This window comes from Halichoerus grypus, chromosome 10 (genome assembly GCF_964656455.1).
Source record: "Halichoerus grypus chromosome 10, mHalGry1.hap1.1, whole genome shotgun sequence".
NCBI classification, from domain to species: domain Eukaryota; kingdom Metazoa; phylum Chordata; class Mammalia; order Carnivora; family Phocidae; genus Halichoerus; species Halichoerus grypus.
The window spans coordinates 36043747-36059111 of record NC_135721.1 but is presented as its reverse complement, the minus strand read 5'-3'; the positions used below and the strand labels follow the sequence as shown (position 1 = coordinate 36059111).

At 38.1% G+C, this 15365-nt stretch overlaps 1 protein-coding gene across 5 annotated transcripts in view; it reads left to right on the top strand.

The window, feature by feature from the left end:
- The first annotated feature begins 3905 nt into the window (after positions 1-3905).
- ANAPC1 (anaphase promoting complex subunit 1) overlaps positions 3906-15365 on the top strand; it is a 92886-nt gene continuing 81426 nt past the window's right edge. For 3 of the 5 annotated variants that reach the window (XM_078056289.1, XM_036106481.2, XM_078056290.1), the window contains exons 1-10: positions 3906-4173; positions 5897-6133; positions 7357-7518; positions 9380-9431; positions 9662-9762; positions 10392-10474; positions 11569-11642; positions 13344-13489; positions 13712-13932; positions 14642-14851. In XM_078056289.1, coding sequence (XP_077912415.1) covers positions 5921-6133; positions 7357-7518; positions 9380-9431; positions 9662-9762; positions 10392-10474; positions 11569-11642; positions 13344-13489; positions 13712-13932; positions 14642-14851 — 1262 coding nt within the window. In that variant the 5' untranslated portion in view covers positions 3906-4173; positions 5897-5920. Of the gene's footprint in view, positions 4174-4801; positions 4920-4985; positions 5395-5896; positions 6134-7356; positions 7519-9379; positions 9432-9661; positions 9763-10391; positions 10475-11568; positions 11643-13343; positions 13490-13711; positions 13933-14641; positions 14852-15365 lie in introns of those variants that run through there. The other 2 variants (XM_036106482.2, XM_078056288.1) reach the window with 2 other exon arrangements.

Here is a 15365-nt window from a genome sequence, read left to right as displayed (position 1 = left end):
ATAAAATGTACTAACCAAACTAACCTGAGTTGCCTTTGAAAAAAAAAAGATGGTTGAACACAATCTTTTATTTAGTTTCCATATGCCACCTACTCTCAATTTAATCTCTAATTATAGTTTTCTAAGATTGTTGTGTTTTTCTTGGGGGAAATGAGTTATTATTTGAAAAGGTAGCATTTAAATTGTGTAATCAAAAAATTGTAAATCTTGTGTTTGATAAAGAAAAATTTTAGATCAGAAATATGAACTCTGTCTTTAAGATGGGACAAGCTTTGATTAAATGAATAAAACCCCTAATTTCCTAGGTTTTTAGGCTTCCTGTTTGCTCAGTGCAATTCGAAAATTGTTCCAGATCTTGCAACTGTTTTTTGCAAATACATTGTGAGACATAAAGTTGGACCAGCGGGGCTAGTCATATGTTTGAAATGGAGAAGGCATTGTGTTTTATATGCTGTGGGGTTCACTTCCCTGAACTGTCCCAATACCCAAGGTCCAAGAAGGTAAGGGTTTGCTCAGCTGTGTACAAAGCCTGCCTTTTGTCATTTCAAATACGACCAGTAGTCTCAAAACTGAATACATTCAGAAAACATTATGTGATAGCTCATTAATTGTACCTCTTGTTATTCACTTACCATGTAAATGAACTGGTAACTGTCCCTGACTTTTTGGGTCCTTTTTCTTCAACCCTATAAAAATCAAGTATGATTTCAGGCATTTGAGAAGCAGCTTGTTTTCCCTGTCTCTCCTCTGCAGTAGTTAAAATACAGAAAACTTGGCTTTAACCAAAGTTCTTTTGTAGTTTCTGAGACTATGAAGTTGTCAAGTACTGGAGGTGGGATGGGGTCAGCTGTGGGCCCAGTGCAGGCCTGGTAGAGACTCAGATATAGAGCTCTGGGTAGGCCCAGAGAGGAAAGGGAGAGGGGAGGGAGCAGCAAGGGCTCAGAAGAGAGGAAGAACCTGGCATACATTTCACTCTCAGCTAAAATGGGTAGTCTAAGGCCTTATACTTATTAGATATTAGAGACAGTAGTGGGCTGCTTCTGAGAAGGCCCCCAGTGCTCCCTGCTTCTTTATATAATCCTCTCTCACCCCTGAATGTGACTTCCTTCTAACCCCCAAAGGTGATGAGATGCCACTTTTGTGGGTAGACTATCTAAGATTGTGACTGACTTCCTGCGAGTAAACGCTATTGCCTTCTCGGCTTGCATGCTTTGATGGTATTGGGGAACCCCATGTGGCAAGGAACCATGGGTGGCCTCTAATGCTGAGGACAGCCTCTTGCTGACAGCCAGCAAAATGCTGAAGCCTTAGTCCTATAACCACAAGAAATTGAATTCTGAGTGAGCCTGAGAACGGAACTTTCCCCAACAGAGCCTTGGATGAGACCATACTCCAAATAACACCTTTATTGCAGCCTTGTGAGACCCTAAGCAGAAGACCCAGCTAGGCCGGTCCTCCTGACCCACAAAAATTGTGACATAATAAATATATGTTATTCTAACCCACACATTTTGTGGTAATATTGTTATGTAACAATAGCTACTAAGGCAGAGACTTGTATATTTTGTCACAAATAGATTAAAAGTGACAAATAGGGATTTTATTCAAGTTTTTTGGCACACCAATTATATATGGAGAATTTTGCTAATTACTGGATAAGTACACCAACAGAAGAGGTCTACTTTATAATACTGGATATATGTGTATCTGTAGCCAAAATGCAATCTCAGGAGGCCTACAGGTAGTCCATGCTTGCTTGGAGGACATGGCAGAAACGCAGTGAGTCGGCTGCCTGTAGGAGTCTATACCAGGGCTTCTGTGTTCTGAGCCAAGGGAGGCCTCAAATGCTAGCAGAAGAGAACGGGAGGATGATGGAGAGAACAGGAGATGCCTGTTCTCTGAAACCCTTGGATTTGTGGTCTGGACCCCCCTGAGCAGAGGTTAGTGGCAGAAGCTAGAAGATTTGCTTTCTTAAGAGACTTTGTCAGACCATGAAAGCAAGCAGTGCTGTTATTGACATTGGAGTGCTGCAGGGGGAGAGAATGATGTGTTTGGCCACTCTGCAGGGAACACAGCCCTGCTCTGGTACCTGAGGCCGGATGGTCTTTGGGAGTATTGGAGGGGCAATGTCAACATCGCCCTTGGTGTCCTCACAGAGGACATCGTGGGCTGAGGCCGCAGAGGAGCATCTTGAGAGAATTTGTGAGTAGCAGGGGAACACTCAGGATGGAGAGCTGAGTTGAATCCTTTCAGTGACTCTGCTTTACAGATTGAGTAACTAGCAGCATAAGAAACTCTTCATGGGTTGTGCTGCCTGTGTTCCTTAAAAGACAGAGCTGGAGGCAAGTGTGATGAGTGCTGATGTCCAAGCTGGAGACAGGGAAGGAAAGGGGAAAGGAAGCAGGAAGGATGAGAAGTACTGTACCGGTGCTGCTTCACACAGGCTGCCAAAACACCACGAGTCTGCTTGACAGCTGGCCCACTCAGCCACGCACATCTCCTGACAGGTGGTATAGAGAAACCATGCCTTTCAATAGTCCACCTGGGGCAGAAGAAAAGGGAATTTCTTTGTCTGGCTCCTTCTGGCCTTGTTCCTACCGGTCAATTTGCGTTGATCAAAATTTGTTCCCCGTATCAGGCCATGGAAGTCGGGATAGTTTGGTTTCAGGCAAATGACTAAAGTGAAAGGCAGGTCCCCACAAACTTCTTAACGAGTCTCTGGCTTAGTCCATTTGGGCTGCCATAACAAAAATACCATAAACTGCCTGGCTTAAAAACAACAAACATTTATTTCTCACAGTTCTGGAGTCTGGGATGTCCAAGATCAGGGTGCTGGCAGATTGAGTGTCTGGTGACACCTGCTGTCTGCTTCATTGATAGCTGTCTTTTGCTGTGTTCTCACTTGGTGGCAGGGGCAGGGAGTTCTGTGGGGTCTCTTTTAGAAGTAGACTAATCCCATTCATGAAGGCTCCACCCTTATGATCTAAGCACCTCCTAAAGGTCCCATTTCCTAATACCATCCTGTGGGGTATTGGGTTTCCACATATGAGTTTTGGCGGGACACAAACATTCAGTCCTCAGCAGCCTCTTTCCTGTTGGAGTGAAGAATTCTGAGAAGAGGCATTTGAGCTAAACCCTGAAGCTGACATTCCAAATAAAAGGAAGAGAATGAACCAAGATACCAGGGCGACGAAGCGCAAAACGTGTTAGGGGAATCCCAGTGGACATAAAGTTTCAGCCAACTTTACATTTCTGGATAAAAGAACTTGAACTTTATTTTTTAGGCAATAGGACGCTTATCAATACTTTTAACCTAGAGATACCATGCAATGGGAGATTAGAGCTCAAGAAAGTTTTCTAGTTTCTTGTGGTATTGTACAGTTGAATCCACAGACACAGAAGGAGGGATAAAGCTGGCTTCTTAACCTGGGTCTATGAATCTTAGGGGAAGTGTCTGTAAAGCTCATAACTTGCACGCTACGTTTTTGTGGGGGCCTCCGTAACTTTCATCAACTTTTCAAAGGGCCCGGAACCCAAAAAGTTAAAGCGCCCTGCCAAAGAGAGAAAATCAGCACGTCCCTTTCTGTCCCAAGCCTGGAAGTACATACCTCCCGTTTGGGGGTCAGGAGAATGGAGTGAAACTAGCCCGAATATCTCCTAATTCAGAGTTAAGAGGCAGTTCAAGTTGTAATGACATGACCGGAGAAGATCTGGACGCCGGGGGGGAGCCATCACGGGACACACTGCAGCAGAGGCAGGCCGGCTTTGGAGTTCCGCGCTGCGCTAAGAGAGGTTGACGTGCTCTGCAAATCCTGCCCCGCGCTTTCTTCCCGCAGCTGCGCAGGCGCTAGGACCGAGGTAGTGCCGCGCGCCTCCCGCGACGCCCCACCCTGCCCCGCCCCTGCGCGAGGCAGGACGGGAAAGCCAAGATGGACGCGTTCATTTGAACATCTCGCCTGAGTGGCTTCCCAGTACTCCTGCCAGTCGATCGCAGTCCAGCCAACAGCTGCTGCCCATTCTTCCTCCGGAATAGGGGAGGGAGAGGGAATGAGAAGCTGCAGCGGCAGAGGAGTCACCCTGACCGACCCCGCCGCTGCCCTCGGGCCCCCTCGGCCCCACGCCTCCGGGGAGCAGCCGGGGCTCGCCGCGCCTGACGCGTCCCGAGTTACACAGGTGCGGGCCCGGGCCCGCAGCGTCCGGTGGTTCGCCGCATGTCCTGTGACCTTCGCACCCGCTCCGAGTTGACTTGCGTTCGGTGACCGGAGGGCTGGGAGCCCAGGGGTAGGCCCTGAGCGCGCGTTTGCGCCAAGTGGCCCCCGGCCTGCGGACTGGGCTTTCCGGGGTGCACCTCCCCGCGCCGCTCCTCGCCGACTTCCTTCCTGAGCTAGACGCGGTGTCCCGTGTGGGCCTCAGCTTCTATATCGGCCCCTTGTTTCTCGCACAGGAGTTTTTGAGGCCCAGGCGCTTAGCTTGTTGGTTTCACCTAACCCTAAAGAGGCTGAGGAAACTCTTGCCTTTTTGCGGAGACTCTACGCAAGATGCCTTTCCTGTGCATTTGGGTCTCTTCTTAAAGCAATTTTGTGGTTAACTTGGCAGGGTAGTTTTTCTTTATCGTAAACAATGCCGATGACTTGATTTATAGCTTATCAATGTGATATAGTACTTTTATATGTAGCTTTTTATGTTGTCCTAATAAACACATAGAAATTTGGGGTACTGTAAAACTATTAAATATGTTTTAATCGTACACAAAGATACTGCACTGTTAAAATAATTATGTAATAATGTAATTTTCTCAAAGTTTTAATAGAATAACATTTCGAAATTGCACAACTGAAGTTGGATAAAGTCGCAAGTTTAATGCTGGCTATCCTGTTGACTAGGAAATAGGAAGACCAGCAGAGTTTTGTTGTTTTCTTGTAAGTTTTATAAGGCACGTTATTAGTTATGTCCTAAGTTCAACTGTTCTCAATTCTGAATTTTAGCAGGAGGAAATAAGTGCCACCATTGTGACATACAGTTGTCTCAGGAATAATGTTAATTCACAGCAAAATAGCTTTGCAACTCTGGTTGTTGCATAGGAACTACAGAGGCTTTGAGATAGTGCAGCAAGGAAAATTACTGATGCCAAAAAAACGTCAAATGAGAAATCTAAATCAAATTTAATTAAACTTTTAATTGTGAGTGCTTTTCGGATACTAAAGGTTGTCTGTAGTGCTGACATCAAATGTTTGTTTTGGTTTCTGTGTTCGAGGATTGCAGTTTAAATGTGATGTCACAAAACCTATTTCTAATGTAGATGTCTCAGAGACAGAACCGGCATCCACTTTACCACATTGCAGAGTATCAGAATTTTATTAGCTGTCAATTACTGTATATAGAAATGTTTTGGAGGTAGGTATTTTTCCACCCACAGCTCATCTATATCTAATGAACTGTACTGTAATAGATTGTGTTAATTAAAAGCTAGCACTCTTAAATTTGCTACAAGCATGACTTTCCATGGCCAGAGTTATTCATGCCTTGGTTCTGGTTTGACCAAAAATTGGAATTGGTTGTAGTTGTATGTTTAAATGAATTGGGGTGTCAAAACTGCTGATGACACTTGATAGTTTATTAGGTCTTTTGTGGACTGGTCAACTAAAAGCAGTACTTCAACTACTGATGAGTTAGTAATATTTTTTTTGTTACATTCCAGTATGCCAGTGATCCTTTAGGGTATGCTTTTCATGGAACTGGAATGCCCTTTGATATTATGATTACTTGTATACCTACAATATGATAGGATTTATTTGACACTCATCTAAGGATTAATGACTCTTCTGTAAACTTTTATGACATTTTTATTCTGGTTTTGACTTTAGAAGCTGACCAGAATGTGTTTGAATTCATGCAGAAATAATGTTGATATTTGGAACCCATGTCGAACTTCTATGAAGAAAGGGCAACGATGATTGCAGCCGGGGATTTGCAGGAATTTGTTCCTTTTGGTCGAGACCACTGCAAGCACCACCCTAATGCTTTGAACCTTCAACTTCGCCAGCTGCAGCCAGCCTCTGAGTTATGGTCTTCTGATGGTGCTGCTGGCTTGGTGGGATCCCTTCAGGAGGTTACAATCCACGAGAAACAGAAGGTTCCATTAAGTTTCCCATTACATTTTTGAAATATAGAGTGATGTGATCTATTTATAATTTAAGACTACTCAGATGCAACAGAAAGGAATATGATGCAACTTGTAGAGATTCAGATTTGGTAATTTCAATCAAGGCTAAAATAATGACATTATTGTATTATAGTGTCATAACTGTTTATTTAGACATGTGTAACTCATGGTGTCATAATGATTGTGAAGTTCAGTAGTATGATTATGGTCTATTTTAAACCTCCTCTTCACTTAGTATGTAGAGACCAGATTTCATGTTATTTGATGAGTAGATGGTAGAGTTAGAAATGGTCCCTACTGCAAAAGACCTGCATGTTTCTAGAGGAGAAAAGAAATGCTACACAAGTAAATAGAGTAGTAATTCTTAAATAGGGGAATGAGATGCAAGTATGTATCAGAAAATCAGTCTTTCCTGCCTTATTCCTTTTTCCTATCCCTTTGTGATACCAAAATCTCAGAGAGGGGAGGTTTATGTAGTTAGAAATCTATAACCTTTCTGGCCCCTGCATGGCTCAGTTGGTTAAGTGACTGCCTTCGGCTCAGGTCATGATCCTGCAGTCCCAGGATTGAGTCCCAGGATCGAGTCCCAAATCGGGCTCCTTGCTCAGCAGGGAATCTGCTTCTCCCTCAGACCCTCCCCCCTCTCGTGCTCTCTCTCTCATTCTCTCTCTTTCAAATAAATAAATAAAATCTTAAAAAAAACCTAAGAAATCTAAACCTTTCTTGTTCCCATTCATTACTTGTTTCCCTGTTGTAAAACAGGGAAATCTGCATTATACATAAACTCTGCCAGTGATTCCCATGTGTACCTCACTACTCCCTTTCCATCACCCCCACATATGCTTAATATACCTTTTTAGTGTCCCAAGTATGTTGGTTTCGTTCTATAGATAGGTATAATTTTTGTTTATATTTTTGGCAGAATAATGTATTATAATATAAGGCAGTTGATATATAGAGAATTTTTGAGTAAATTCTTGTACATGAAATCCTGTAAGATTTATAATACACACCCAGTCTGTTAATCAGTGGCACCAGAGATTCTTAGAGTTGGGTTTGGAGTGAGTCTTACTCCATAGGCAGAGCAAGAGTAGGAGACTTGTATCTGGATGACCATTTGATTTAATTAATCTTGCTCCATACTATTGAAAAAGGGAGTGCTTTAACCTGTCTTACATTTATTAATTTTTAAGGAAAGCTGGCAGTTAAGGAAAGGCGTCAGTGAAATTGGAGAAGAAGTGGATTATGATGAGGAACTCTATGTGGCTGGAAATATGGTGATCTGGAGCAAAGGAAGTAAAAGCCAGGCATTGGCTGTTTATAAAGCGTTTACAGTTGACAGTCCTGTTCAACAGGTGAGTTGATTTGAATTTTAGCATTTAGTTGACTAACACTTTTTTAAAAAAAGCTTTTGTCTTAGAATTTAACAGAAATGATAAAAACATAGCTTAACCATCACAGCAGCTGGACGTATATTTTAAAATGTAGTGAAGATAATGGTAGGAAAATAAAAATGTCATTTGTTTTCTATATCCTCACTTTTTTTATACTGTCCTTTTGTCAGTTAAATGATGATCTTTAAACATTGTCCTTGATTAATTTGATTTATTGTCAATAAAAATTTGTAAGACATTAAGGGTACAAAAATATTTTAACACATGATGATTTTAATTGCAGAGTATTGAATAAAAAAAATGGGCTCAGAGTAATACTTGGAAAGGAAAAACATCTACTTTACTATCATTGTAGTTGGCTATTAAACCTAACTCTGTTCTGAAATTGGTAATTAAAGGGAAAGAATTAAGCATTTACCCTGCCTTTTTGGAAGACATGAAGGAAAACCCTTATTTGTAAAAATGCTGATGAATAAATAAGAAGGGAATGGTAGGATTAGAAAACCACCATTTTTAAATTTCCAGTGTAAACTCATTGAGACAATGATTGTAAATGGACACTTAACATTGTTGGGTAAAAGGATGCGACCATGGCCCCAAGGTGTCACCCTGTGGCTTACTTGTTAACATGAAGGAACAAATATATCGCTACTTTGGAGATATCTGTTGCTCTCCACCTCAACCAAATTGATTGAGTTTATTGTCACTGGTAGTGGGGCAAAGGAGTAATACGCACCTGTGGTTGTAATGCAGCATGAAATACATGATGTCATCTACTAAGTTTTCTTCCCAGAAATACTTAACTTGAATATTTAGATCTAACTTTTAATTTTAGGAAATATGGGGACAAGAGGATCAATTTTTAAAATATCAGGAAATGAGGAGTGGGTTGGAGATATAAATGAAACAAGAATGGCCAAAGCTTGGTAATTATTGAAGCTGGCGGATGGGAATTCATTCCTATTCTGTTTACTTAATACATATTTGAAACTTCCCATAATAAAAAGTTTAAAGAAAAAACACTAAGAAAACAGTTGGGACAGTCTACATTCCGGTCTCTTTAAAAAGTCAGGGAGAAAAAAAAAGGGAGAAAGAAAAGGTGGGGACTGCTCTAGATTAAAAAAGAGTAAAGGGACATCAAATGCAATAGTTTTTGAGACTTGTTAAATGAACTTTGATTGAATCCTGGTTCTAGAATATCAGCTAAAAAAGACATTTTTTGGGAAAATTTGCAAAAGTTGCAAATGGACTGGATATAAGGTGATGTTAATTTTTCTAAAGATTTTTTCTAAAATGAGTCTAGGAGAGTCTGAGAATGATAAGATTATTGGGTAAGTCTGGAGATTATGAAATAGCTTGGCGATTTTGAACTCTTCTAACTCTTTGGCTTTCTAAAACTTACTTGCATGGGGCGCCTGGGTGGCTCAGTCGGTAAGCGTCTGCCTTTGGCTCAGGTCGTGATCCCAGAATCCTGGGATCGAGCCCCACATCCCCACATCGGGCTCCCTGCTCGGCAGGAAGCCTGCTTCTCCCTCCCCCTTTGCTGCTCCCCCTGCTTGTGTTCCCTCTCTCCCTGTCTCTCTATCAAATAAATAAAATCTTTAAAATAAAACTTATTTGCAAACATAGTTTGTCTTTCCTTATAATATTTATCATTAATCTGATTTTGTTTTATTCATTTTTGTTCCCATGGTATGTGTATTGAGCTCATAAGGAGGGACAGGTATTATGTAGGTGTCATTGTTACTAGTCAGATGCCATCAGTGAATAGGTTATTATTTAGATACAGTTTTCTCAGGTAAGCGTTTTGTTTTGATTTTAGGCACTGTGGTGTGACTTCATCATATCACAGGATAAGTCTGAGAAGGCCTACAGTAAGTTTCTTTTTGAAATTTTATTTCATCTTACTCCAGATTTTTATCTCCTTGTTTTTTTTGTTGTTCAAAATAAGTAGCCACTAGTAATAGTGATTTAGCCTAAGCATTTTTTTTTATGGTACATTAAAGAATTTGTGCTGTTGGGAATTGCAGTTTGTGATTGTTGAAATTTTTTTTCTTTTTTTTTGAAAAAAATGCATAAATCTTGTTGTACCCTTTCTTTTCAGGTAGTGAAGAAGTAGAAAAATGCATATGTATATTGCAAAGCTCATGTATTAACATGCATAGCATAGAAGGAAAGGATTACATAGCTTCTTTACCTTTTCAGGTAAATTGAGTATTTCACTGTTTTTGTGTTTTGTTGTAGAATATTCTTGAACTAATTGGTTGCAGAAGTATTGCTGTTACGCTTTGTAGTAATCAAGAATGTCATTTTTATTCAAATAACTTTATATTTGAATAAAAATAAATTTAAAATAAAATTTGAATAAAATATACATTAAAATAAAACAAAATTTATTCAAATTTTAACAGTTTTAATCCTTACCATTTTTCCATCCTTTGTATAAAAAATAAATTATTTAATGAAATGAATTATGGAGTTTTTTCCTGAGAGATTTTTTCGGTTATAAAAAGAAATCATTTTGGAATATTAAAGCACATGAAAAAGATTAGTGTTTTTCCTGTTTCTCATCATCTTTTTTATACCTAGTGCTATTGTTAAAATTTCATCACATTGTCATTTTGGTACTGTTATTAGCCAGTGGCAGGAATTTCTGATTGAACTCTTTCTTAGATTTGATTTTGTCTTGGACTTTAAAAAAATACTGCTAACGATCACATTGTTTTGTAAAGCTTTAAGTCGGAAGAAAATCTAATGTTTTATGGTTTCCTAAGCACATGCTGTAAAGAGTAGTTTCTTTTACTTCTGTTTTTTCCTGTCCTTTTACCTGATAGGTTGCTAATGTTTGGCCCACCAAATATGGATTGTTGTTTGAACGAAGCAGTTCTACACATGAGGTACCTCCAGGTCCACCCAGGTATTCATTTTACTAGGTTCAGTTTATTATTATTTGGGCTTTTTTGGTGTAGGTTTTGAGGTAAAGATGTTTACCTAAAAGTTTGGGATGATGATCATTTCCATGCTAACAGCACAGATAAATGCCATTTTCTCTCATCTCAGTATTGTACACTTATGAGGTCTACTTCTGACTTGACAATTATCTACTGCTTCCCTCCTCTCCTCCATAGTAAAATTAAATGAACACATACTTACGGATATAAAGACTGTTCTTAGAGCTGTCATTGTTTCATTGTGTTACTTTGGGCAAGTCATTAGAGCTTTCTTGGCTTTAGTTTCCTTATCTGTTATAGAAGTACTATCATTTATCTTTTAGGATTTATGCAAAGATTAAATGAGCTGATGTATGCAATCTTTGACATAGGACTTAGTACATGTTAGATGCACAATAAATGGTAGGTGCTTATTGGTAGCATGTTTACCTTGTGTCCCTAATAAATTGTGAGCTCATCGAAGGGCAGGAACATATAGTACCTGTCATAGTCTGGTGCAAGTAGTAGACACTGTTTTTAAAAAATTGCTTATAGATTTAATCTTTCTGTGTTTAGATAGAAGGCCTGTTTTTTTCTCCTTTTTTAATCACTCCTTAAAAAAATGCAGCCTTTTTATTTACTTGAAATTTTTCTTCCCTTTTTTTTTGACACTTTTTTGTAAATGGATGTAGGACACTAAATTTCTTTCTTAGCTGCTAAAGACACACTGCCACTAAGAGAGGTTTAAAAAAAAACAAAAACTGCCTTATGCTTATTACTCCATTGGCTCTGTAATGTGATGATTGCTATTTGTAGAGATTCCCTGGGCTGTATTGATTTTCCTGTGTGTGTGTGCGTGCATAGAATTACCATGCACAAGAAGAGATATTTCTAGGAATGAAATAGAAGATACTGTGAAAAATAGTATGTAAAAAGTTTAGAGGCTTGCTTTATGAGATGGTAGATTTCTAGTTGCTTGTATAATGTGAAGAAGATATTTCTTTGCAAAGAAAGTGCAAAATTTACGCATAAATGGAATCATTTTGTGTTGGTGATTGGCTGATTATTTGTTTATTACTAGAGAACCTTTACCCACTATGTTCAGCATGCTGCATCCACTAGATGAAATAACCCCACTTGTTTGTAAATCTGGAAGTAAGTGTATTTTTATAAATTCTTTCATATAAGCTCTTTTTTTAAGTTTGGGGGATAGGAGGAAATGAAGGAGCTTTGTGAAAATTGGGCTTGTTTTATAGAAATAATGTAGTTTAAACATTTTTATTATGAAAATTTATATTAAAGCAAGAACTTCTTGAATACCATGGTATTAACTGTTTTCATAGTTATTCTTTTATTAAAAATAGGGCCTATAATCAATCAGGAACATTGATATATTCACTAACCTATCTGTAGATGACTCTACAGATGACTACTCCTCAGTAATAAGTAAATGAACAATACTTAGATGAACTAAAATTGTTGTTTGTTGTTGTTGAAGAAAAGTGTAGGTTCTTAGGCCGGTACTGTGTAAATTTTAATAATTCATTTTCTTGTTTATAATAAAATAATTTGCTGAGATGCAGAACTTTAATATTTCCTACAGGTATTTCTAGATACTGATCTTAAAAATTTAAATGTGGCCAAACATGATAGGTGATTATAAATAATGAGGACTTGAAAACTGAAAAAAAAAATGTTTATATTTTTTGACCAATTTTACTTGTAGGACTTTATCCCAAGCACATATTCTGAAATTCCACTGAGGTTTTAATCTTCTGTATCGGGGCTTGGCAAACTATAGCCCATGGGCTAAATCCAGCCAACAGCTTGTTTTTGTATGGCTTATGAGCTAAGAATGGTTTTTATCTTTTTAAAGGGTTGTAGAAAAAAACATTATATGACAGTCATTATGTGGTCCACAAAGCCTAAGCTATTTATTCTCTGGCCTTTTACAGGAAAGTTTATTGATAATTCTGTATTATATTGGTAACAATTACAGACAACCTAAATAAACATGTTAGAGTCTATGACTGAATGGTGTGAAGCATTATTGATCACGTTTTTGAATACTATTTAATGACCTTAGGAATTGCTTATTCATAATGTTAAGTAGAATATAAAACTGAATACAGTGATTCTAATTTTGTAAAGGCATAAAAAGTGTATGTATACGTGTAGGAAAAAAACACTAGAAGGAATACTCCCTAATACATTAATTGTGGATATTTTGAGATGGTGGAATTATGAGTGATTTTTATTCATTTCTTTAAAAAATACCTTTTATTTTTGTAAGATAATTATTTAAAATTAAAAAAATATTTTAACTGAGAGGGAAGCATTTAGGAAGCTGTCAGATAAGGTTATAGAAATCAGTTCATGGTGCTATAGGAGTAAAAGCTAAACTGATTAGGAAGAACTTATTTTGCATGTATACTCAGTAAATAGTGTACTGTTCAACTCTGTTTGAATAGTTATTATAGAGGACAGATTTCATACAGAAGAAAAACAGTCAAGAGGTCAAACTTGGCAGAATAGTCGATTGCAGTTTATAGATCAGTCAGTTGTTGAGTAGTCACAGACCTCCCTGTGGCCGATGGAACAGTGAGTCAGCACACATCTTCAACATGTAATAGCATGTATGTGAAATGGAAACTGGTAATATATTCTTATCTTTATGTATTTTGAGGAAGTTGATGCCCAAAGTAAACTTAAAAATTCAGGGTAATTATATATTAGTGGATTTTGTGTCTTAATTGGCTGTGTTTCTCTTTAGGAATTATAGAAAGTCATTTCTTTAAAGAACTGTCTTGTGAAGTTCATTGTTCAATACCTGATCGTTACTATTTTATCTTTAAGGTCTTTTTGGTTCATCAAGGGTGCAATATGTTGTAGATCATGCAATGAAAATTGTTTTTCTCAACACTGACCCCTCCATTATAATGACCTACGACACCGTTCAATGTTTGCATTCTGTGTGGGCTCTCCGGAGAGTCAAAACAGAGGTAAGGATAAAGGCAAGTCACTTCTTAGTATGAAAGGATAGTTAACACTGAAAGCTTTCACATGTATTTGGAAGAATCATTTGTGAAATGCATTGAGCTTCTTAGGAAAAAAGAAATATTGTGTCTTTAATAACTGGCTTCTACCCTGAATTCTCACCCGGAAATTACCCTTTTAATCTAATTATTGCCTTTTTTTCCCCCTTCTCATCATTTTGACTTAAGGAAGAGAATGTTGTCTTAAAGTTCTCTGAACAGGGGGGAACCCCACAGAATGTGGCCAGTAGTAGCTCCCTCACAGCACACCTCAGAAGCCTCTCCAAAGGAGATTCCCCCGTGGCTTCACCTTTCCAGAATTACTCCTCCATTCACAGTCAGAGTCGCTCGACCTCCTCACCCAGTCTACACTCTCGTTCACCTTCTATTTCCAACATGGCAGCTCTAAGGTGGGAATTAAGTGTGGAAGTGTTTCCTTATTTTAAACAAGATATCCCAAGAAAGAGATACCTTCTTTTCAAACTTTCGCTCTATGTTTTGAAGGATTTAAAATCTCTGTTGACAGCTCTTGGGTATTTTTTTAGGGAAAACAGTGATTATCCCAGTTGTATTACTAAGTAAAGTTTTTTTAAATGAGTCCTATTTAGAAGCTGCCTCTGCTTGTCATAAGATTGGTTGCCTCATTTCCATCACTAAGTGGCAGCAATTTGATGAATATTAATTTCAAAAATATTTTGGTTTTTCTTTTCTTCCTTTCTTTTTTTTGGCTTTTGCATTAGCTTTTTCATTTTTATTAGTATCTGTCTGGTAATATGGGAACATAGTTTTGTTGGTATGTATATATCTGAATATATAGGAATGTAGTTTGCACCTTTTTGAATAATAAAAACAATTCATGTTCTGAGGCAGAAAATGAACTAATTTTCAGTTTTAAAATTAAAGGATGAATTCTAACAAGAATTGTAAATCTTTAGAATGTAATAAAACACATTAATGTGAACGATTTAAGTAGTTATTCCCTTTTTAAAAAATGTATTTCTGATTGGGATTATACCATGAATGCACTTGGTACATAGAGTTTTAGAAAGTATGATTGGAAAGCATGTTCCATCAGCCTGCCTTGTTAATTGTGATGCCTTCTCTCTGTTTATTTTGCAGTCGTGCTCATTCTCCCGCCTTAGGAGTGCACTCTTTCTCAGGGGTGCAGAGGTTTAACCTTTCAAGCCATAATCAGTCTCCAAAGAGACATAGTATTTCTCATTCTCCAAATAGTAATTCTAATGGCTCCTTCCTTGCACCAGAAACAGAGCCAATTGTTCCTGAACTTTGTATTGACCATTTATGGACAGAAACGATTACTAATATAAGGTTTGGGATATATATTTTTATATTCAAAGAAAAATGTTGGTAAAAGTTTTAGAAAATACTTGGTGTTTTGCTTAGAGTTTCCTTTTAATCTTTTAATATAATCAGTTTATAAAAATACAGAGATAAATATTAAAGCTACCTGAGTTTCAATAGAGGATATTAATGATATTAAAGTGATTATAAAAGTATTCTTTTATCATTTCCTATTTCTTCTTTAGTAGTAAGAATCTCTCAGATTTGAGGTGTTTGATGTTTTAGGGAGAAACAACTAGATCAAGAAACTTGGGGTTTTATAGCATTTTTTTAAAGTTTTATCTTTACGTTAGTTGAGTGTCAGCTGTTGTTTTTGGGAAATGCAACTCAGACCTCTGTTCTGTGTGGCCTTTCTCCTTTTATGTTCTCTTTGATCATTCAGCCAGTTCCAGTGCGTGTGCTAGTGGCTGTGGGTTACAGGCAAATTGGTCACTGTCCCTATCCTCAAAAAGAGACAGCTGAAGATGGTGACACAGAGGCA